At 41.1% G+C, this 23,422-nt stretch overlaps 1 protein-coding gene across 1 annotated transcript; it reads right to left on the bottom strand.

The window, feature by feature from the left end:
* Positions 1 to 446: 446 nt before the first annotated feature.
* On the bottom strand, positions 447 to 23,214 carry HSF2 (heat shock transcription factor 2). Its single transcript, XM_089685353.1, has 12 exons — positions 23,045 to 23,214; positions 18,078 to 18,186; positions 16,488 to 16,615; positions 14,073 to 14,197; positions 13,098 to 13,173; positions 11,426 to 11,487; positions 11,266 to 11,347; positions 10,319 to 10,458; positions 6,305 to 6,562; positions 6,110 to 6,215; positions 3,781 to 3,862; positions 447 to 1,427 (listed from the first exon to the last, which is right to left on the bottom strand). The coding sequence occupies exons 1-12, from the start codon at positions 23,135 to 23,137 to the stop codon at positions 1,162 to 1,164; spliced, it is 1,527 nt and encodes a 508-aa protein (XP_089541479.1). The 5' UTR covers positions 23,138 to 23,214; the 3' UTR covers positions 447 to 1,161.
* Positions 23,215 to 23,422: the final 208 nt, after the last annotated feature.

Raw genomic sequence — 23,422 nt, 5'->3', positions numbered from 1 at the left:
ATATAATGCACTTGATCGTTTCTTTGACACAGTTATACTTGCCTTCATCCACAGTCCCTTTCCAGTCTTCTGATTTTCCTTGTTTTGCCAGCAGCTCCATCTCATCCTGATGACGTGGATGCTGCTTATTTGATTGATTAGTATTCAAACAGTACTGCATGGATTACAGTGACAGCATGAGGGGCCAGCAGCAAGACTGGCTTTACCGAAATGGGAATGACAGATGGTTAAGGCTGGTATAAGTAGGCCACTTTATTAAAAAATAAAATATTGGAGAGGGGTAAAAGCACTGTTCTTGACCTATGACTAGAGTTCAGCTTTTAGCTAGATATAACAACTTCACCAGCCGTGGTTTGTTAATTAATGCCAGAGACCTACATCTGCATTGTATAATCACAAAAAAAAAAAAAAAAAACAACTTTTTTTTTGAACAAATAAAATGGGAAGAGGATCGTCAGATCTGTTTATTGAAGTAAACTATGTCACGGCCATAATAAAGCAAACTTTAGAGAGTAGTGCATGAATGGGTTTACATAAAAGACCCACTGCGTAACTGAACAAAAATATGTTCATTGGTCCCTCGAAATAAACACACACTAAAAAGGACAGGCACTTTTGTTCCTAGCTCACTTTTCATAGATGTCTACATATATACTGTAATTCCAGCATACTGTTTATATACATACATGTATTACCTGCTAAATGCAATACTGATGCAGACCAAGGCACACTGCACTTCATAATGTGATGACAACCCAGACCAGCATAACAAGATGCTTGGTGTGTTTGGCCTTAAGGAAGGTGCAGTTTTTATTGGTGCTTGTTTCACAGGATTAGGAATTTGTGTACACCACAGATCAGGTGTATATACATTACATATGAAAGCAACATGGATTATTGGAGCTTGGGTGAGAGTCTACAACTAAAAAGTAGCCAAAAGATAAAACAAACCTAGATTATTAAACCATTGTTTAAAATAACGTGTCCGTAAAATGCAAACAATCCTAGCAGATTATTTTGTGCATAAACAAGAAATATAAAATTGCACAGTGTCTAAAAATTGCAAAAACATGAGGGGAAAAAAACAGTACCAAAATGATACTTCAAATAAATAGTTCATCATTTTGATGAATATATACAGGCATACAGTATCCCAGGTATTTAACTGTCCAATAGAGACATGTCACTGTCCAGAGTTGCAGGTGCAAGTTCACATAAATAGAACAAAGTAGCTTCATTAGCCTCAGCCTCAGTCAGGGGCTCTAGACGCACCAGTTTACTCTGTGTGGGCTCCGAATCCAGGCTAGATTCTAGAAAATTGTCCATATCATTTGCCTTGGCAGATGGGACCTCGGACGTGAAGCCTCCAGTGTCTCCATCCAGAAAAGCCATGAGTGGGTAGGATGTGTATTGTACAAGCTGTTGATCTACAAATAAACCACACACAATTAGGAACATTTTAAAATGACACAGTTATTAAAATAATACTTTTAATAACTACCTATATCTTCATTTATGTTTACCACAACAAATGCTTAAAAGATGTGTGTCATCTTCCAACAGTTTTTTACTCATAGCATCCAAGAAGCTTGTTTAAAATGTTCCTTCCATGCAGACATTTATTATTTGCTTTGGGCAATACAGTTCTTTAACTATAAATGCAGGGCTTTCAATCAGGAATTGCTAAGTGGAGAATATACATTGCTAAAAAAAAAATTAAAAGGAACACTTTTAAAACACATCAGATCTCAATGGGGAAAATATCATGTTGGATATCTATACTGATATGGACTGGGTAATGTGTTAGAAACGTAAGGATGCCCCATCGTTTGATGGAAATTGAATTCAGTACTCTGTAGGTTGATAATTTTAAAGACACCCTGAAAATCAAAGTGGAAAAATGATGCAGCAGGCTGGTCCATTTTGCTGTAATTTCATTGCAGAAACTCAAAATGGTACTCAGTAGTTTGTATGGCCCCCATGTGCTTGTATGCATGCCTGACAATGTCAGGGCATGCTCCTAATGAGATGACAGATAGTGTCCTGGGGTATTTTCTCCCAGATCTTGACCAGGGCATCAATGAGCTCCTGGACAGTCTAAGGTGCAACCCAGCGGCGTAGGAGGACCAAAACAGAATATCCCAGAGGTGTTCTATTGGATTTAAGTCAGGCGAGCGTGGTGGCCATTCAATGGTATCAATTCCTTCATCCTCCAGGAACTGCCTGCATACTCTTGCCACATGAGGCTGGGCATTGTCATGCACCAGGAGGAACCCAGGACCCACTGCACCAGCATAGGGTCTGACAATGGGTCCAAGGATTTCATCCCGATACCCAATGGCAGTCAGGGTGCCATTGTCTAGCCTGCAAAGGTCTGTGCATCCCTCCCCAGACCATCACTGACATACCACCAAAACGGTCATGGTGAACAATGTTACAGGCAGCATCACGATCTCCACGGATTCACTAGACCCTTTCATGTCTATCACATGTGCTGAGGGTGAACCTGCTCTCATCTGTGAAAAGCACAGGGTGCCAATGGCAGACCTGCCAATTCTGGTGTTCAATGGCAAATGCCAATTGAGCTCTATAGTGCCAGGCAGTGAGCACAGGGCCCGCAGGCCACCCTCATGAAGTATGTTGCTTGATCAGAGACATTCACACCATTTTGTAGGGCTCTGGCAGTGTTCATCCTGTTCCTCCTTACACAAAGGAACAGATACCGGTCCTGCTGGTGGGTTAAGGACCTTCTAGGGCCCTGTCCAGCTCTCCTAGAGCAACTCAAAAGTAAAAAAAAAAAAAAAAACACCAGTGCTCAAATCTTCATGCTCCACAGTGAAACATGGTGTCTGTCACTTGCTGAGGTACAGCCCTCTGAAGATCGGAGAATCTCAACACTGACAAAAAGAAAAACACAAGAGGGTGCACTCTCCTCGTGCATTACCATGGTAAAATTTTTTTATTTATTTTAAAATAAGCGACAAGTGCATACTCACAAAAGGACCATAAAAACAGACATGGAACCAAATCTTTCAGTCCCAGACAACAGGGGTCCTGTGGAACAATTATCCGGTTGAAATAGCTGATGCGTTTTGGGAGACGGACTCCCTTCCTCAAAGCTTTGCACACCTGCACACTTATAACCCTTAGACCTAAATGGGCTGCTCCTCCAGGGTACATACCAAATATATGGAACATTTGTGTGCACGAAGCCTGTACTAGTTGACCAGCTAGACTGCAGGCAGCACAGGAGGCTGCAGCCTTCGAAGGCACTGAGTAAGGACCCTTGGGGGGGGTGGTGAGTGCCTACCCAGCTGCTTGTATTGAGGGGGCTTGATGGACTTTGTCCCAAACATGTACTTTATCAGAGTAAATTTGAGTTATAATAAAAGGTGTTATGGCTTAGATACTTCTGTCCTATCCTTGATTCCCTTTTAAGAAAGTGAACCAGGACATCTGATGCAAGTCACAGCACTGGAGCAAGTCGTCCTCACCTATCCCAACAGAACTCCTAAGTAGCACATGCACGCACACGCAGGGTCACACAATGAAGGACTTGGGAACAGGTCTGAAGGAATATTTTGGTAGAAGATGGAACTTGTAGGGGAGCTGGTAGGGGTGAGTCCTTATGGGTAAAATTTACAATAACAACCTTCAAATACACTATAGTTGTTCATTAACAAACCAAGTAACCTTAAATTTTTGAAGCCATTAAAAGAAAAAAAAATAAGGGACAAAGAAGGACTACAAGCCGTTTAAAACAAATTTATCAAGACAAACCTGATTTCACACCATCTGCATTGCAATTTGCTGGTCCTGGAAGAACGTCACTGTTTTTTGTCTCAATTCCTTTAGTTTCCAACTACATCAAAAGGAGAGAAATAAAATTATAAAAACCACAATCTTTAAAACAAAACAGGAATGCATGATATAAATATGAGAATACTACTTGCAAAGAGGTTGATTGTACCTTCCATCCGCAACAGAACCTCTTGATGCAAATAAGATTTGCATGAGAGGCCGTAAATAAAATCATAAAAAGGGATTACACTCTTGTGGTTCAACAATGTATGGAGTTGTTTCAATAGACAGTCAGCCATCGTTACTTCCAGGACATGTTGGAATCCAGGGTTGTCCAAGGATCAGAAGGGATGGCAAGGCTGAAGTAGGAACTTCCATTACGCTAAATAGAAGCTACTTGTCTACAAAGACAAGGCAAAATGTTTGAAGAGAGCACATTTATGTTTCAAACAAAGGATTCTGAACAATATGCAGGGACACAGAAGGGTTTGATAACAAAGAACATCATGGGCTAAGCCAATCTTGGCCCAGGCCTTAAAGTGTATAGGAGAGATTCTCTCATTTCCTGTCTAGCCGAGAGTGTTTTACCAGAAAGGGAGTAAGACAGCTCTCCAACAGCAACACTGACAGAAAAAAAAAAAAAAAAAAAAAGCAAACCTAGACTTTGAGAGAAGGATTCTGCCATCACTTCTAAAGTAAAAAAACAAAACAAAAAACAAACAAAAAGTTATGTGATCTGCAACGCCTCATCTACATACTCCTTCAAGACCAGTGAAGTATTTAAACCTATAGATGACCATGATGCCCAATCAACTAGTATTTTCAAACAGAGGTCTGCAAGAACTGTCTTCATATTTCTCTCAGCTTTAGGAAAAAAGTATTGCCAAAGCTATAATGGCAAGTGCTCAGCGGTCTTTGATTGCTTGGTTCTCAGTCTTAAACTCGATTCCTACTAGAGCGTGGTACAGAACCCCTCGACCTGTGCGTGTTTCCAGCACAGCGTTTAAAATGCACAGCTCTTGCAATCTGCAGTGGGTGTCAATGCAATGTTAATGACACCCCCAAATGCATGCTGCAAATGCAGTGCGTCTGCCTGCACCAGATCGTATGGTACAAAAACTACCACACAATCAGGTTGTTGTGCATTTCCAAAAGTAGTGCATGCACTATCTTGGTGCAATGCAAGGCTATCTGAGACCATTCAAAATGCGGGGAACAGATGAAGAGTTGGACCAATGCTGCATTCACCTATTCTTGAAAGCCTATACTTCTCTTTTAAACTTTTAGCTATCACAAAAATCATGGCCAGAAAATACGTATCAAGAGGATGCATCTTACAAACAATTCATGCTAGGTTTTACAAGGTACAATTCAATAAATGACAGGTCAGTTACCTGGATAAAAGGGGGGGGGGGGGGGGGGGGGAGATGTGGCTAGGGCTATGCTACCATACAAAAATGGGTGAATATTGGTCGGGAACATTGATAAACAGACCACCTAATGGTGTCTCTGTATTATCAGTATGTTAAAGCGGTAGTAAACTGCGTAAAAAAAAAAGAAAATCCCCTGCAAGGTAAAGGCATAATGTGCTAGTATGCTGTTACCGCTGTAGAGGCTTCCCATCTTCACCTAGTCTTGCTTCCGAGCTCACGAGCTCAGGCCATCTGACTGGCTGAGCCGTGGTGACATCACGGGACACGGCAGTGCTCTGAAAGAACAGCATGGTTATTTAGAGCGCAGCACTGCTATATGAAAAACCCGAAAATCTCCAAAACCGAGGAGATATTAATTTTACCTACAGGTAAGCTTTATTATGTAGGCAAAAAAGTAACAAAGTGACTTGACTAGCACTTTTAAGTATATGCGACACTTAGTGGAACCGAGTGGTGAGGGGTTAGAACCACTGTCAGTTTATACTGCTGTTTGGGCTCCCATTAGGGAGATTCACCCTCTCCCACTGTTATGATCACCAATGTCACAGACAGTGTATGAAAGTGAGAGGAAATGTAAAATTTTGAGTTGTGACCAGAACAGGAATAGAGGAGACATCTTACAACGGGGACACGTTTTCCCATGACAACTGTCTAAGAGGAGATTTCTCCTCCATTGGAAACATATCCACTACTCCCTATTGGAACAAAGGTGGGAAAAAAAAGGGGGAGGGATGTACAGAAGATCTCATTACAGAGAACAATGTGCAAGCAGAAAATAAGCCCAATCAAATTTAAAATTAACTGAAATAGAAAAAATATCCACAGACACAAAATAAACCACTGTGGAATTGAAAAAGAAATAAATGGCTTCATACATCAACCAGGAGATCTCGGTCTATGCTGAACTGACGTCCAGACAACAATGCTTTGAAGTCTTCCAAAGTGCAGTCAATGCTGTCTAAATAATCCAACAATTCAACTCTGCAAAGTTAAAACAAAAGTTAGCTTTACATGGCTCTCTCCACAGTAGACAAAAATATCACACTAGACAAACCATATATTGTACTAACTTTCCAAGGAGATTAATATTTTGAGAAATAACACCGCTCTCATTAAGTATGGAATCCATCATGGTGACAGGGTCTTCTGCAGTAAGCGAGGACTGGTTATTAAGCTGAAGAGGACCAGACATCAGTGGGCTTGAGATGTCTTCTCGGACTGGGCTCAGTGAACCAATCATTTCTGAATGTCTAACTTCTGGCAGAATGGAGGCATCATCATCCTCAATATCATCCTCCACTATTACTATTTCAGGTGAAAGACGTTCACTGGGGGGGGGGGGACAAAAAAACAAATGCGTTAAAATGCTGAACTCCTGGTATACACTTTATTGCATACTTATATAGGTGCAGTCTGGACTGAGGCTAGGGGCAGCCACTACTGTTGTGTCTCTGTAAGTTGTGTTTCTTTAAGGTAAAAAGAGTCATTTCAAATTAGAGCGCTGTCTTGAGAGAGAACTAAATAAATATGCTGTATGGTCAAAGGTTTGTGGACACCTTACCATAAGACCTATATGAGCTTCTTGATTATTGCTTTCCAAAACCATGGTCATGATTATGCAGCTGTCCTACCCTTTGTGGTGATAACAGTGTGCACTCTGTGAAGGCTTTCCAGAATCTGTAGGAATTTGTGCTCAGTCAAAAACCATTTGCCAAGTCAGGTAAATGTAGAGGACCTGGCCCACAATCAGGTTTCCAAGTCATCCCCAAAAGTGTTCAATGAGGTTAGAGTCTAGGCTTTGTACAGGTAGTTCAAATTAAACATCAGACTCAGCAAATCATGTCTTTATGGGCATATATCTATGAGGTACAGTCATTCTGGACTAAAAAGAACCATCCCCTAAACTGTTAACTAAAAGTTCTATGTATGTGGTAGTATTAAAAGTGTAAAGAAGAAAAAAAAAAAAAAAAACAAAAAAACACACCACACACTTGCACTCACATAGATAGCTGCAGCATTGATTTGAGTGAGCAGAGAAACTGAGCAAGCTGCCAGTCAGGCATCTTGGTGGATCCCGATAATATTGTTGGGATGCCTGCACCAACTCTGACGTCAGCTGACAGCTGGCTTTAACAGTACTCTTTGCTGGAAACAAATTGCAGGTGTGTGAAATTTGGTGTTATTGTTCTCACTCTCTCACACTGGTCACTGGAATTTCAAAATGGCAAAGAACTCTGAGGATCTGAAAAAAATGGTTGCTCTACATAAAAGGATGGCCTTGGCTATAAGAAGATTGCCAAGACCCTGAAACTGAGCTGCAGCACGGTGGCCAAGACAATACAGCGGTTTAACAGGACAAGTTTCACTCAGAATAGGCCTCGCCATGGTCGACCAAAGAAGTTCAGTGCACGTGCTCAGCGTCATATCCTGAGATTGTCTTTGGGAAGTAGATGCACGAGTGCTGCCAGCATTGCTGCAGAGGTTGAAGGGGTGGGTCAGCCTTTCAGTGCTCAGACCATATGCCACACACTGCATCAAATTGGTCTGCATGGCTGTCATCCCAGAAGGAAGCCTCTTCTAAAGATGATGCACAAGAAAGCCCACAGTTTGCTGAAGACAAGCAGACTAAGGACATGGATTATACGTGTGTCTTGCCTACAGACAAGCATGGTTGTGGGAGTGTCATGGTCTGGGGCTGCATGAGTGCTGCCGGCACTGGGGAGCTACAGTTCATTGAGGGAACCATGAATGCTAACATGTACTGTGACATACTGAAGCAGAGCATGATCCCCTCCCTTCGGAGACTGGGCCACAGGGCAGTATTCCAACATAAAACTACTCCCAAACCCACCTCCATGACAACCACTGCCTTGCTAAAGAAGCTGAGGGTAAAGGTGATGAACTGGCCAAGCATGTCTCCAGACCTAAACCCTATTGAGCATCTGTGGGGCATCCTCAAACGGAAGGTGGAGGAGCGCAAGTTCTCTAACATCCACCAGTTCTGTGATGTCGTCATGGAGGAGTGGAAGAGGACTCCAGTGGCAACCTGTGAAGCTCTGGTGAACTCCATGCCCAAGAGGGTTAAGGCAGTGCTGGAAAATAATGGTGGCCACACAAAATATTGACACTTTGGGCTCAATTTGTACATTTTCACTTAGGGGTGTACTCACTTTTGTTGCCAGTGGTTTAGACATTAATGGCTGTGTGTTGAGTTATTTTGAGGGGACAGCAAATTTACACTGTTATACAAGCTGTACACTCACTACTTTACATTGTAGCAAAGTGTAATTTCTTCAGTGTTGTCACATGAAAATATATAATGAAATATTTACAAAAATGTGAGGGGTGTACTCACTTCTGTGAGATGCTGTATATAGCACAGTTTGCGCAGCACTTTACAAAATGAAGGCAGACATTACAGTTACAATACAATTTGGTACAAGAGAAATCGGAGGGCTCTGCTCGTTAGAGTTTACAATCTAGGAAGGGTCAAGTGATACAAAAAGGTAATAGCTGTGGGGGGATGAGCGGATGGAGAAAGTAAAAACAGTATTAATTAGATGCAGGATCCGCTTCTTTGAAGAGAAGGGTTTTCAGGGATTGTCCAAAAGGTGGATAGGTTAGGAGATAGTCAGACAGATTGGGGTAGGGAGTTCCATAGGATGGAAGTAGCTTAGGTGAAGTCCTGGAGGCGAGCTTGGGATTAGGTGACACGGAAAGTAGAGAGGAGGCCTCGGGAGGACTGAAGAGAGTGATTTGGTTGATATTTTGAGACTAGGTTAGTAATGTAGCTGGGAGCAGAGTTGTGGATGGCTTTTGTAAGTTGTTGTTAGTACTTTGAATTTTATTCATGGAACGAGTGGAAGCCAGTGGAGGGATTGGCAGAGAGGAGTGGAAGATACTGAACGGTTGGGTAAGGTGGATGAGTCTGGCAGAGTTCATGATGGACTGACGGGGGGATAGCCTATGTAAAAGTAATCCAATGAGGAGGAAGTTGTATTGTTCGAGGCAAGAGATAATCTGGGAGTGACATAGAAGCTTTGTGGTGTTATTGGTTAAAAAAAGGGCGAATTCTGGAGAAATTGCAGAGGTTGAGACGGTATGATTTGGACAGGGATTGGATGTGGGCCTGAAAGGATAGTTCAGAATCCAAGGTTACCCCTAGCACCCTGGTATGTGAGGACGGGTTGATAGTTGTGCCATTGATTTCGACAGAGGAATCAGGGGGAAGAGGATGATAATATGAGTTCAGTTTTGGACAGGCTGAGTTTGAGGAAGTGGTGTGATATCCAGTCTGATATGTCTGTTAGTAAATCACTGGTACGTGAGGAAACTGATGGGGTGAGCTGAGGGGTAGAGAGATAGATTTGTGTGTCATCAACATATGCATGGTATTGGAAACCATGGGAGGGTTATCAGCTGACCTACGGAAGAGGTGTAGATGGAGAATAGGAGAGGTCCAAGGTAAGAACGATGAGGGACCCCGATGTTGAGAGGACTAGTAGAGGAGGAAGTAGAGTTGTAAGTGACACTGAAGGTGCGGTGAGATAGGTAAGATGCAAACCAATGGAGAGTACAGTCACGGAGACCAAGAAAATTGTTTTTTTTTTTTTAGGGGGAGGTGGTCAACTGTATCAAAGGCAGCAGACAGGTCCAAGAGTAAGAGTACGGAATAGTAACGATTGGTTTTATGTCGTTTGTCAGTTTTAGGAGAAGTTTCTGTGAAGTGCTGCGGGAAAAATCCAGACTATTGCAGAAAAGACATGCAAGGTCTTATCTGCAATAAAAGAAACCTACCTGCCTGCTCACAATCTTCTGTGAAATGTTCACTGAGCTGCGCTTCTACATTCTAGCATAGCATCTGTCTGCGGGGATGATTGCACTCTTGCACATGCACAGGAGATGTCATTCTGTGCCAGCAAATGAGAACCACCCCAAGGCCAGCTCCCAAGAAAAGCTAAGCAGAAGCCAGAGCATTACGTCGGATCATTGAAGAAAGGCAAGTATTGTGGAGTTTAACTCTGCTTTAATTCAGTATTAAAAGCATTTAACAGTGTTGAAACTCAAAGCAAATTTTCACCTACTTCAGTGTGTCAGAATGATCACAATTTTCTTGCCCAAGTACATTTCTCTCTCCTTCTTCCTCTAGTTTGTCAGTTATATCATAAATTACTATATCATCAGAAATCTCTCCTCTGTTTAAGCCTTCTCCCCTATGGGTCATCTGCAAAGTATTTTGAAAAGTGAAGCTTTAATATATAATCATATTATTGATAAAAACAGATTGAGTGTTTGTATATGATATAAGCGAATATTACTTGGAAGCTGTGACATTTAAAGTGTGCAAACAAGTACAAACAATCTGGGTTTCATTTTCATACAGTAACATTTTTCCTATATCGCACTTTTTATAAGCTCTCAATAAGTGTAGCTTGACAATTCTTTAGTTCATCTAGATTAGAGATCTAGCACACAACATCGCAACCTCAAGCTGCTCTGTTTAGGACATCTATGGAAAAAAAAAAAAAAAAAAAAGGAAGGATAGTGCAGCCTGAACATTAGAGGCTCCTAGACTGGACCAACTAGATTCTAAATTTTATAGGTGAAAGTAATATTTATTTCCACTGAGTGAAACCTGTCTTCTACAACATGCTGTTTTGCTCACCAATGGGTGAAAAGCATTTTAGAATCTGTTTACTTTTAAACTCATTGCAAACCTATAATGTTTAATTCATGCATCTTGAGCAAACTGTTCTCTTTATTGTGCCCACACTGCTACTTTAAAAAGAAGAACAGACTGTTGCTTTATAAAATGGAACCAGAGCCTTTAAAACATGCAGAAGCTCAGTTACACACACTACCAAATGTTAGAGAGATGTGGAGGTTTTGCAATGCAGACATCAAACATTCAACAGGTAGCCATTGTAAATATGCCATACTACAAAGAGTATTATCACTAATATGGCTCTGCAATCCAACAGTTCTACTACAGACAACCTGCACATAAAATGAAGATTTTACCAAGACTTACATGATGTTTGTCTTCAGTTTCTTTAACCATTGTCTGTAAAATGGTGGGTTTCGGTGAACTCTGCGTGTTGAGAAGTAAAGGCCTATAATAGAGAAAAGCCTTTAGTAGTTTGTATACATCACAGACCTATCTTTAAAAAACCACACCACACACAACTTACTTTTTTCTCTTTAAACTCACTAATCGGTTATTCTGCACCAATGTCACAATGAACTGCACAATCTGGCATTGATAAATAAAAAAGAAGAGGGAGAGGGAGAGAGAATAGATTTGGTTTAACCTTGTATTTTTTTTGTTGGCGTTAAAATTTAACAATGAACCAATGTCAAATCTATACTGCAATGTAATACAATAAATAAAAGATATTGGTGTTTTCTCTGTGTGCACATTTTTGAGTTCGTAAATTTAGCAGTAAATCTTTGATGCACCATTTTACTGAATTGTATGCAAAGCAATACTGAATATCAATACAATTAAACTACCTCAACATATAATTACAAACAGTGACTATATACTGTACAAATAGCTGGGTGCTGTCCCTTCACACAGTTTTCAATGTAAATCTAAAAAGACACTTTGGATACAGAAAGGAAGGGTTTTGACCCTTGTAATTTTTTTTTTTTAATCTGCCTCCCATTGTGGAGATTTACCTTCACTTCCTGTTCCATAGCCAAAACAGGAAGCGAGAAATCTTTCTATATTGTGGGGAATCCCTGGTTGTTAGCAGAGCTAGTGTCCACATTGGATGATTTTCCCTCTATTTATGATCTAGGGACAACCCAAAATTTGGGATTTTCTTTTACTTTCGGAAAAACAAAAAGTGATTATAAAAAATTATAAAAATGATAAAATATTAAATATAAAATATAATACAGGTTTTGCCTTTGGTTATACTTTAAGTCTTATGCAGGCCATAGACGGGTCAAAAATCGGCCTAAAAAAAAAAAAAAAAAAAAAAAAAGCCCGATTTATGGGGTTTTGGCACTTTGTTTTTTAATCGGTAAAGTTGGGAAAAAAAAAAAAAAATCAGCCGATTTCCACAGCAATGATAGGCAAATCGGCCAATCGTTTTACCGATAAAAAAATCTGCGCATGAGCCGTGACCTAAAAGAAGAAAAAGGAAAAAAAAAAAAAAAAAAAAAAAAGAAGAAAAGAAAGGAAAAAGAAAAAGGAAAAAGAAAAGAGAAAAGAAAAAAAAAAGAAAGAAGAATTCCAGTCCGCTATTATATTTTATATGAAAAGTATTGCGGTTGCAACAATGTATCTATTTGTATCCAAATAAAACCATCTGTATCAGAAATGGATACATTGTTGCAACCGCAATACTTTTTCATGTCAAATATAATAGCGGAGCTCTCTGCAAGGGACAGAAGTAATTAAATGCCGGCCGTAGACGAGACGAAAATCGGCTGATTTTTTTTTACCCATGGTGGTAACGTCGGCCTATTGAACGACCGATTTTTTGTTTTTTTTTTTAAACGGACGGTTTTGCGACCCGTCTATGGCCTGCATAAGACACTCTACAGATAGCTAAATACAGTGTAAACACCTCAGTACCTTAATATAATTTATGAAGCCAGTTTAACAAAGTAATCTTTAATAGAGGTACCAGTTTAATATCTAGATTTTAGGATGCTCCCTACAGTGGCACTCTTATACCGAATAGTAGAAGACAAACAGCCACAGGACTGCAGACAGTAAAAATGCACCTACCTTCTCATGTGACTTGTGCTGATAAAAGCAAGCACAGCGGACATAGAGAAGATCAGGTTGTACATACTGAAGCCCACGTAGAGAACAATATTCTCAAAAAGTTTAAAGAATAACCTTACCTTCCGAATAACTTGCTGCTGCTGGGAGTGTTTGGTACGCAGGTCATTTATTTCTCTCCACAAGGCTTCATTTTCTCTGCAAGAAAAATAGATAAATAAGTTGCTGGAATGACAAAAAAATAAATAAATACACAAGCTTTAAGAATTGAGTGTTTTCACATTATTGGACATATAACATTGATTGAAATGTAGAATAAGAAAATGCATTACATAAGCAGGCTGCTTGTTCTAACTGATGAGATCCTTACATTTGGGTTAGATCTCAGGACTGATACATACACTATATTGCCAAAAGTATTGGAACGACTGCTTTTAGATGATCTGTCGGGTCGAGGTCAGGATTCCACCCCAAACTCACTCATCCATGTCTTTATGGACCTTGTTTCGTGAACTGGTTGGCAGTCACCATCCCCAAATTGTGCCCACAAAGCTGGGAGTATGAAATTGTCCAAAATATCTTGGTAAGAATTTAGGATGAGTAGCCAATGCCGGTCGGATGTGGTACGTGAGGTAGAAGCACCTGTTCATATTTCAGTACTGTAAAATGTCAACCATTTATTAAATGGCCAAAAGTCCAGATGAAGCCTCACCCATTATCATTAAGCTCCATACATTTTCCCTACTGTATTGTAGCCAATACAAGAAGCTATTCCACACTAGGAATAAAGTATATGATTTGCTAATCATCATTCCTACCCTGAGAGGGAAGGAGCAACAATTCATACATTAGCAAGCATATAGGTTCATCCACTTTCACTTACTAGTTGGCAAGTTTCCAGCAGGATGGTTTCCACTGCTGCTACCAAACAGGGTTACTTTAGTGGGATAGGACAACTCATAATATGTGCTTACTTGAAACCACCACTATTTCAACATTTATAGTACTGAAGAAAATTAAAAATTAGGAAAAGTTAAGATGAGCAGCACATGCACAATTTTCTATAAATAGCACAGACTTATTATCAAAACATATACCTTTTTAATGTAAACAGTCGTGAATCAATAGTTTCTTGTTTCATCTGAACTTTTTGAGCACTGTTCAAAATTTTAGATATATCTTCCTGTCTCACTTTAGCTTCTTCAGGTCTTGTGGAGGATACCTGGTGTAAAAAAACAAAAAAACAAAAAAAACCCACACACATGATCAAAATTATACAAGAAGCAAGCAACCAAGCCCCTATGATTATTAAAAATGTTTGTGTGAAATCTTACTATTTTTATTTCTAGTGAACATGTACCGGTAACAAAACTTATCAGATAAACTAAGCTATAACTAGTAGGTGCCACTCGTACCTCATCATGCCTCTATTCCAAGAAATATTTCTCTGCCAATGCCCCTGACTTTGCAGAAGCTCCTACAGAAATGGCAACTTTCTAAAGACCAGTATTTGTATGAAAATTAAACAGAACCTCCACTCTGTCTTTGTGGGAAAAATGCAGCCTTAAAGCTGAACTTGGAGTTCAGAAAGGCTTTCTGGACATTTGCTACGTGTAAACAACTTACCTGTAATAATTCACAACACGTGATACCCAGGATGATTGAAACTAAAAGTTTTACCAAATGGAGCACCATCTACACATGGATATCTATCATTACAGGCCATTTTTTAAAATATAACAAATGATCAAAATATTTTTTTAACAGAGAAATCAGCTTTTAGATTAATTTCCTATTAAATTCCTATGAAAAACATTAGCAGCCAAGTGGGAACCCTGTCCTCAACAATACTCAAGCCTAGAGAACTGCTCAGACACAGTCCTTTGTGGGAAGGTGGAGGCACACATACAATCTTTATAGCACAAAAAGTACAGTGCATATAAAAAGTCTACACACCCCTATTAAAATGTCAGTTTTCTGTGATGTAAAAAAAATTAGAAAGATAAATCATTTCAGAACTTTTTCCACCTTTAATGTGACCTATAAACTGTACAACTCAATTGAATAACAGAAATTGTGCGTGTGTGTACACACCTGCCATCATTTAAAGTGCTTCTGATTAATAAAGTTCAGCTGTTCTAGTTGGTCTTTCCTGACATTTTCTTAGTCGTATCCTTCAGCAAAAGCCATGGTCCACAGAGAGCTTCAAAAGCATCAGAGGGATATCATTGTTAAAAAGGTATCAGCCAGGGAACGGGTACAAAAGAATGTCCAAGGCATTAGATATACCATGGAACACAGTGAAGACAGTCATCATCAAGAGGAGAAAATATGGCGCAACAGTGACATTACCAAGAACTGGACGTCCTTCCAAAATTGATGAAAAGACGAGAAGAAAACTGGTCTGGGAGGCTGCCAAGAGGCCTACAGTAACATTAAAGGAGCTGCAGGAAAAACTGGCAAGTACTGGCTGTGTGGTACATGTGACAACAATACCCCGTATTCTTCATATGTCTGGGCTATGGGGTAGAATGGCAAGATGTAAGCCTTTTCTTGCGAAGAAAAACATCCAAGCCTGGCTACATTTTGCAAAAACACATCTGAAGGCTCCCAAAAGCATGTGGGAAAATGTGTTATGGTCTGATGAAACCAAGGTTGAACTTTTCCAAAAGATATGTTTGGCGCAAAATCAACAATGTACATCACCAAAAGAACACCATACCCACAGTGAAGCATGGTGGTGGCAGCATCATGCTTTGAGGCTGTTTTTCTTCAGCTGGAACTGGGGCCTTAGTCAAGGTAGAGGGAATTATGAACAGTTCCAAATACCAGTCAATATTGGCACAAAACCTTCAGGCTTCTGCTAGAAAGCTGAACATGAAGAGGAACTTCATCTTTCAGCATGACAACGACCCAAAGTATACATCCAAATCAACAAAGGAATGGTTTCAGCAGATGAAGATGGAAGTTTTGGAATGTCCCAGCCAGAGCCCAGACCTGATCTCCAATCGGAAATCTGTCGGGTGAACTGAAGAGGGTTGTGCACAGATGCCCTCGCAATCTGACAGATTTGGAGTATTTCTGCAAGGAAGAGTGGACAAACATTGCCAGGTCAAGATGTGCCATGCTGATAGACTCATACCCAAAAAGACTGAATGCTGTAAAAAAATCAAAAGGTGCTTCAACAAAGTATTAGTTTAAGGGTGTGCACACTTATGCAATCATGTTATTTTCGTTTTTATTTTTACTTCCCTCCACCTAAAAGATTTCAGTTTGTTGTTCAACTGAGTTGTACAGTTTATAGGTTACATTAAAAAAGGTGGAAAAAGTTCTGAAAGGATTAATCTTTGTCTCATTTATTTACAACACAGAAACCTGACATTTTAACAGGGGTGTGTAGATTTCTTATATCCACTGTAGTAGCGGCAGCAGGGAAAGACATTTTGTTAATCTTGTGGTGTCTAGTGTTTTCTAGTCTGGTAAGTTTTACTTTAAACAAGGATTCCCATTACCTTTCTTTTGATATTCTCCAGTAACTCATCTTGCCCTTGAATGAAGAATGGATGCTGAAATTCAACAGGTCCATCTCTCTCCTGCTTCACAATTCCAGAGTCAACATGGACCACCTTTCTGAAACCATCTTAAAGCACAACAAAACTGCTGTAGTTAGACACTATACCACATGCCATTTCCCTATAATCTCATATTGTAAAATCAAGGTAACATTTATAACCTCTATCAATACATCTGCTTACCTAAACTGGACACCACTACCATAAATGAGTGTTTAGGGTCAGTCAAAAAAGGACAAAACTCTTGCTTGTAAAAAGGTGAACAGCTTTCTTCTTTTAAAAAATGAAAAAGAAAGCCTTTCCCAGCTAATCCTGAGTGAGTGGCACTTTAGGGCCTTGCTTATACCAAAAAGCCATGCTAAATGCATGGCCACTGGCGTGCACTGGAAGGAAGAGTTCCAATGCACTGATCCTGGAGCATCGCACTGTATACAAACTTTGCAGCCCTGTAATGTAATTGTTTGCATCACATTTTGTGCTGAAAAAAAATAATTCATGCAGTATTTTATTCAACGCACCCCACTAATGCTGTGGCATGAACGGACGTCATAGGAAACAAGGCAAAGTGCCTTGACTCTGCGTTGGAACTGCACAGCACAAAGCTTGCTCACACAGCTCAAAACACAAATGGTGTGAACAGGCCCTTAAAAAGGAGAAGTACAGCCAAAACTATTTGGGCTATATTTCTCCTGTAGGTCACAGGAGTACAGTTCATTCTGCACTCCTATGACCTGCTTTCAGCCCACAGTGGGCTAAAGTCCGCTGTTGGCTGATATCACTCAGCCGGTCCATGCTCTGAGAATATCCCGACCATATGGTCAGGATCCACCCAGAAGCCTGGACCAGCACCTGGCTCACCCTCTCAGCGATCCGCTGAGAGCCTGAGCCAGTCCCAACCCCTCCACAGCTTAGTGCAGAGCAGACAGCTAGAAACAGACAGTCCCATTTGATCGCTTAGTTCTCACTGCAGAGCTGGCAGGGACAGATGCAGCACCGGATGAATGCTGCATCCACCTAAGGATATATTCACACTTGAGCGTTTTGTAGCTTGAAGCGCCAAAAAAAAAATTAAAAAATCAGTTCTCTATGGTGCCTGTTTGCACAATCAGGTGTGAACAAGCACCATAAAGAACAATTGATTTTTTTAAGTTTGAGCTTTTTTGGAGCTTCAAGCTACAAAACGCTCAAGTGTGAATGCAGCCTAAAGGAAAATAAATTTTTTTTTTATTTTAAGTCAAGTCCAAAACTTCTCTTTTAAAGGGTAGACTGTAAAGTGTAGAAAATCATATCACTTAGGAACATGGTATCAGCAACTTTCAGACTGCGTGGGGAAGAGACAAGAATCTACTTTATACATCTTTCTAGGACTGATGTCACTCAATCTGCATCCATTCGATTGAGGTTCACTTTAATTAATAGCAGTTTCACACTAGCAGCGAAAAGATGCACAAAACATTAACCTGTCTTAAACAAAAGCAATATCAATTTTATATGATTGATGCATGCATACCAGTCTTTAACTTTACTTACACATGTTTAGTTGCCTCACAAAGCTGGCCATGTTATTGTGTTTGAAGTACTTGGGCAGGATCTCTTTTGCAAATCGTTGTTCATCAAGCACCAAGAAACTCTGACCATTCTAAATAAATAAAATTAATAAGCTTACAAAAAGCACAGAAAATAGAAAAGTTTAGAGGATCACTAGGCAAATTTACCAATGCTGGCCCCTGCATCAATGCAAAGGTGTGCTTCACAATAACATTAAACACTTCTCGATCACCAGGCCATTTATTTTCTCAGATTTAGTGAAACCTGGACATGATCTGTGACAGCCTTCTCAGTGGCTTTAACATTACCAGATCCACGTGGACATATTAAAGGACCACTGAGAGCCCAGGGTGGTGAGAGGTCCTTCATTCTCTTAAAGCACTACACAAAAATATAATAATAATAGGCATGTAGCTAAAAATCAATACAAATGAGACGTTTTAAATTAAAGGCTTATTTCCATCAGAAAACATTCATGTTGTGTGTACACTCGCGTGCCTTTTTGTAGCAAGTTGTGCTGTGTGGTGGTTTACATGTATTGCAGTGTGTATTTTTCAACATTTTGTGACGTACATTGCAACAAGATGTTTTTTTCTGCATTCTGCATTTTTTAAGCCATTGGATTTTAGCTGCATTGAATAAAATGCTTTTAACACACTTTTTTCTAGTGCTCTAGTTTCCTCCCACAATCCAAGAACAAAATTTAAAATAGACCTGAACTTAATGTCCAAATCTTTGAAAAATAAAAATCCTCCCACGCAGTCAGGCTGCACCCACACTGCAAGGGTTAACTGCCAAGATTTGTCTTTTACTTAACCAATCTCCCCCATCTGATGACTATGGGCCCTGCATCTGTCCAGCTTTAGGTAATAATAAAGGGTGGACAGGCAGGATTTTTTATACAGAAGAAACATGCTTTGCCTCTTCTATAGTAAAGCTACCTACCTGCCTGTCTACCCCTGTAGAGTGAGCCATGCAGCTCACTGCACAAACTAAGCAATGCCCGATTTGAAAGAACTCCTGTTCATGTGCGGGAATTACGTCATCCCAGCCCAGCCAATGGCAGTAAAGATGTGTGTGTCCAGGCAGTGAGCTCAGGGACAGCGCATCGCAGGACTGGAGGTGAATACAGCTCCACTTTAAGGGCCCGTTCACACTTGAACAATTTCTAACTCTTGCCAAACGCCCCTATAGCGTTTGACATGCATTTGGGAAGCGTTTTTAATGCTCCCAAAATGCCCTAAGCACGTTTTTGAAGTGTTTGATAGGTGTTTTCCAAGCATTAAAACCGCACCACAAATGCCTATAATGGAGTTTAATGATATTAATGCCCCACAAACTCCTGCCAGGTGGTGTTTGATGAGCGTCACCATAGACTTGAATGGGTGGCTTCAACTCCTCACTCTTCATGAGGCGTCAATTTTGCTGTGACACGACGCTAATGCTTCAGTGTGAACAGCACTGTGTGCTGCCATGTGTAGAATTTTCATAGGCATTTGAAGAGTGTTAAAAACGTTTCCCAAACGCCTACTAACAAAGCTAGTGTGAACGTAGCCTAACAATCTGCTTTCGGACCCCAACATATTAACTGTGGGCAGCTGGTTGTGACTGCTTGGGGCTTCACAGCCGGCTGCCCACTGCACATGCACAAGCAGCTCTGCGCATTGTGAATGGTCCCGAAGCTTTATGGGACCTGTCCAGAAAGCTGCAGGGGAAAAGGGGGGGGGGCGCGAACTTCCACTTGGCTCACCTAGGCAATCATAGCAGAAAGTGGAGAGTACCTGTCAAAATCAGGAACCCGCTCCCCCCACCAAAAAAATAGATCAGAAATACTGAGACCAGCCCGTCTGGCAACGGCAACCTTGCCACATTCAAAGTCACTTAAATTCCCCTTTCTTCCCCATTCTGATGCTCGGTGTGAACTTCAGCAAGTCGTCTTCACCATGTCTAGATGCCTAAATGCATATTTTTCTTCCATTAAATAAAACAATGGATGAAAAACGGATGTAAACTGACAAACTGATGTAAACAGACAAAAAACAGACACCCATGTATTTCTATGGACTAGCGGATGGTAACAGATGATCATCTGTTTATATCCTTTAACCCCTCTGGCGGTTTTCCCGAGTGTAGCTCGGGGTTACGTTTCAGTACCAGAAGCGGTAACCCTGAGCTACATTCGAGATTACACTGCAGTGTTGCTCTGGGATCCCTAAATCACTTACCTTGTCCCACCCTGTCCTCCGGCCGATGCCGGCATCCATCTTCCGTGTTCCATTCCCTGCGAGCATCGGGACGTACAAGGGACAGAACCGGCAGGAGATTCAAAAATGTCAAAATTTTACATACACATAATACACTAAAATCTGATCTTATTACATTACTGTATCAAAGCATTTCACATACATTTTGTCCCTAGTGCTTTGTCCTGTGCCCTGCCTGCATTTTTACTGTTCTTTCTGCCTGGAAACTGAGAAACATCCATGGCGTCCAAAAAGCATCCCTTTAGGTCAAAAGCAGTTTTAGACCAGCTAGAGAACAGCGATAGTAAATTAGAACCACTTGCAGAACTGAGTGATGATTTGTGGGGAAATTCGTCATCAGACACTGAAAACTATTTTTAAACTGAGCTCAGTGATGTGCAAACTTGGTACTCTATTTCAAATTTCAGTGTTTTTGGTTTGATTATATTATTGAATTAAATGTATTAATTTTTATGATTATTATAATTTATGATTTCGTGTTTCAAGTTTTATCATACCCGGGATGTTTACTAGACTCTTGTGCGGACAGATTTCAGTGAGTTATTCATAAGAATTACAGGCCTACAATATAAAACATATTTCCCTTGAAAACAATGGACCGCTTTGAGCACAGAAATATTGACATAATCAGACCGCTAGGGAGGTTAATGTCCGCATTCGTTAACATCTGTTTTATTTTTTTTTTAACAGAAGAAAACCATATTTTTCTTCCGTTAAATGAAGCAGAACGGATGAAAAACGGATGTAAACTGACAAACTAATGTAAACAGACAAAAAACGGACACCCATGTATTTCTATGGACTATCGGATGGAAACAGATGATCATCTGTTTACATCCGTTAATGTTCGCATCCTTTTTTTTTTAAATCGCAAGAAAACCTGTTTTTTTTAATGGAAGAATAATATGGACAGAATAAAAACAGATGTAAATTGAAAAACAGATATAAATGGACCAAAAAAACGGACAACCCATGTATTTCTATGGGCTAGCAGATGGAAACGGATGATCATCTGTTTACATCCGTTAATGTCCACACCTGTTTTTTTTTTTTTAACCACAAGCCTACAGAGCACTTATACCCCCTTCCGGCCCAGGCCAATTTCCAGCTTTCAGCGCTGTCACACTTTGAATGACAATTGCAGTCATGCAACACTGGACCCATATGACATTTTTATCATTTTTTTGTGACAGAGCTTTATTTTGGTGGCATTTAATCACCTCTGGGTTTTTTTTTTTCTTAAGCCAAAAACGACTGAAAATTTTGAAAAAAAACCCCCTTTTTTCTTAATTTTTGTTATACAATTTTGTAAATAAGTGGTTTTTCTCCTTCACTGATATGCGCTAATGAGGCTGCAGTGATGGACACTGAGGAGGAGGCACTGATGGGCATTGACAGGCATCACTGATGGGCACTGAAAGGCAGCACTGACTGGCACTGATGGGTGACATTGAAAGGCAGCTCAGATGGGCACTGATGAGGAGGCACTGGTAGGTGGCACTGATGGGCATTGACAGGCATCACTGATGGGCACTGAAAGGCAGCACTGATACATAGCACTGACTGGCAGCACTGATAGGCATTGATAGGTGGCACTGATGGCAGCTCAGATGAGCACTGATATGTGGCATTGATGTGCACTGGTAGGCACTGATATGGGGCATTGATGTGGCACTGGCACGAGGCACTGACACAAGGAACTGATGGGACACTGACAGGTAGCACTGCAGGGGCTACACTGATCATCAAGGCACACTGATTATCAGTGCCCTGATGATCAGTGTACATGTCTCCTCCGTGGAAAGCCGATTACCGGCTCTCCTCTCGAGCTGTCAGCGCGACAGCTCGAGAGGAGAGAAATGCCGATAACCGGCACTTCCCTGTTTACATGTGATCAGCTGTGATTGGACACAGCTGATCACATGACTGAGCCGACATCTTCGGCTCTTTCCGTGGATCGGTGATCCGCTGTGTCCGAGGGACACAGCACTCCGTCAATCGCCGCGCGCTCCCTGAGCCGCGCATGAGCGGTAAGAATGGGGGGACGTCATATGACGTCCTCCCAGAACAAGAGAATCACCTTGCATCCATCATATCACTATATGGCGGGCAGGAGGTGGTTAAAGGAAGAAAAACATATTTTTCTTCCGTTAAAAAAGAAAAAAAAAAAGAACAGATGAAAAACGGATGTAAACAGACAAAAACAGATGGAAACCTGATGTAAACGGACAGAAAAACTGATCCATTTTTACTTGCGAAAAATTATGACTGAAGTGATGAAAAAACGGAACCCCCGTGTGAGAGGGGCCTTAAGTGTACAGGCATCATTCAAGGCATGCCATATTTTGGGAACAGTTAGATCAGTGGGTTTAGCTCCTCTGAGAGGATTAGATACCAGTCACGATGCCTACATATCTCAGGGTCAGATGGTCTCCTAAAACTGCCCAGTGACACAGATGAGAAGCATGAGGACAATGAAGGAGAGTCCAGGGTGAGGCTGGGCCAGCTGTAGAACGAATGTCTATCGCACGTGTCAGTGACCTACTCCCACCTAACCCCGAGGGAAGGAGGAGAACCCGGGCAGGCAGCGTGTGGAGAAGGCTTGGTAGTAGGTGGCATCATGTCTGCACCTGGGCCTGCTGCCACAAGATGGAATCCGTGCCCATGAGCGCACAGGGCGGTTACCTGACTCCATGTGATAAACTCGTTCGTGTCCGAGTCCTCCACCAACGTCCACAGCTTACTCAGGAACGCCGGTACGTTAGAATTCTGCTTCATTGTCCCGAGCAACAACGACCAATACAAAGTACAATCTGGCCTCACACGGCTAGACTGAGCTACTGCGCATGCGCCAACTGAACTCCCTCACCTACGCTCCGCCACACCACGCCCCCCTGAGTCTGACGCTACTGTGTTGTACTGGACGAAGAGACGGGACTGCGGCTCCTCCTTACATAACGGATACAACCTCACGTGCTGGCACAGGTGGGGGAGGGTGCGCTGGAAGGCTGCCAGAGATGATTGGCCGCTAGGATGGATGCCGAGTAAGTCGCTGACCAGTTA

Source organism: Staurois parvus, unplaced genomic scaffold (assembly GCF_062004578.1).
Source record: "Staurois parvus isolate SC_StPar_1 unplaced genomic scaffold, SC_StPar_1.0 ptg000372l, whole genome shotgun sequence".
In the NCBI taxonomy this organism is placed as follows: Eukaryota; Metazoa; Chordata; class Amphibia; order Anura; family Ranidae; genus Staurois; species Staurois parvus.
This window is presented reverse-complemented; position numbering and strand designations above follow the sequence as displayed.

Bases quoted from the DNA above. Each gene is read 5' to 3' on its own strand.
- HSF2 (XM_089685353.1), bottom strand. From the start codon at position 23,137: ATGAAGCAGAATTCTAACGTACCGGCGTTCCTGAGTAAGCTGTGGACG. The intron at 11,488-13,097 runs GTAAGGTTATTC...TATCAATGCCAG, and splicing joins AGCAGCAAGTTATTCGGAAG to ATTGTGCAGTTCATTGTGAC. The intron at 6,216-6,304 runs GTTAGTACAATA...TTAACTTTGCAG, and splicing joins AATATTAATCTCCTTGGAAA to AGTTGAATTGTTGGATTATT.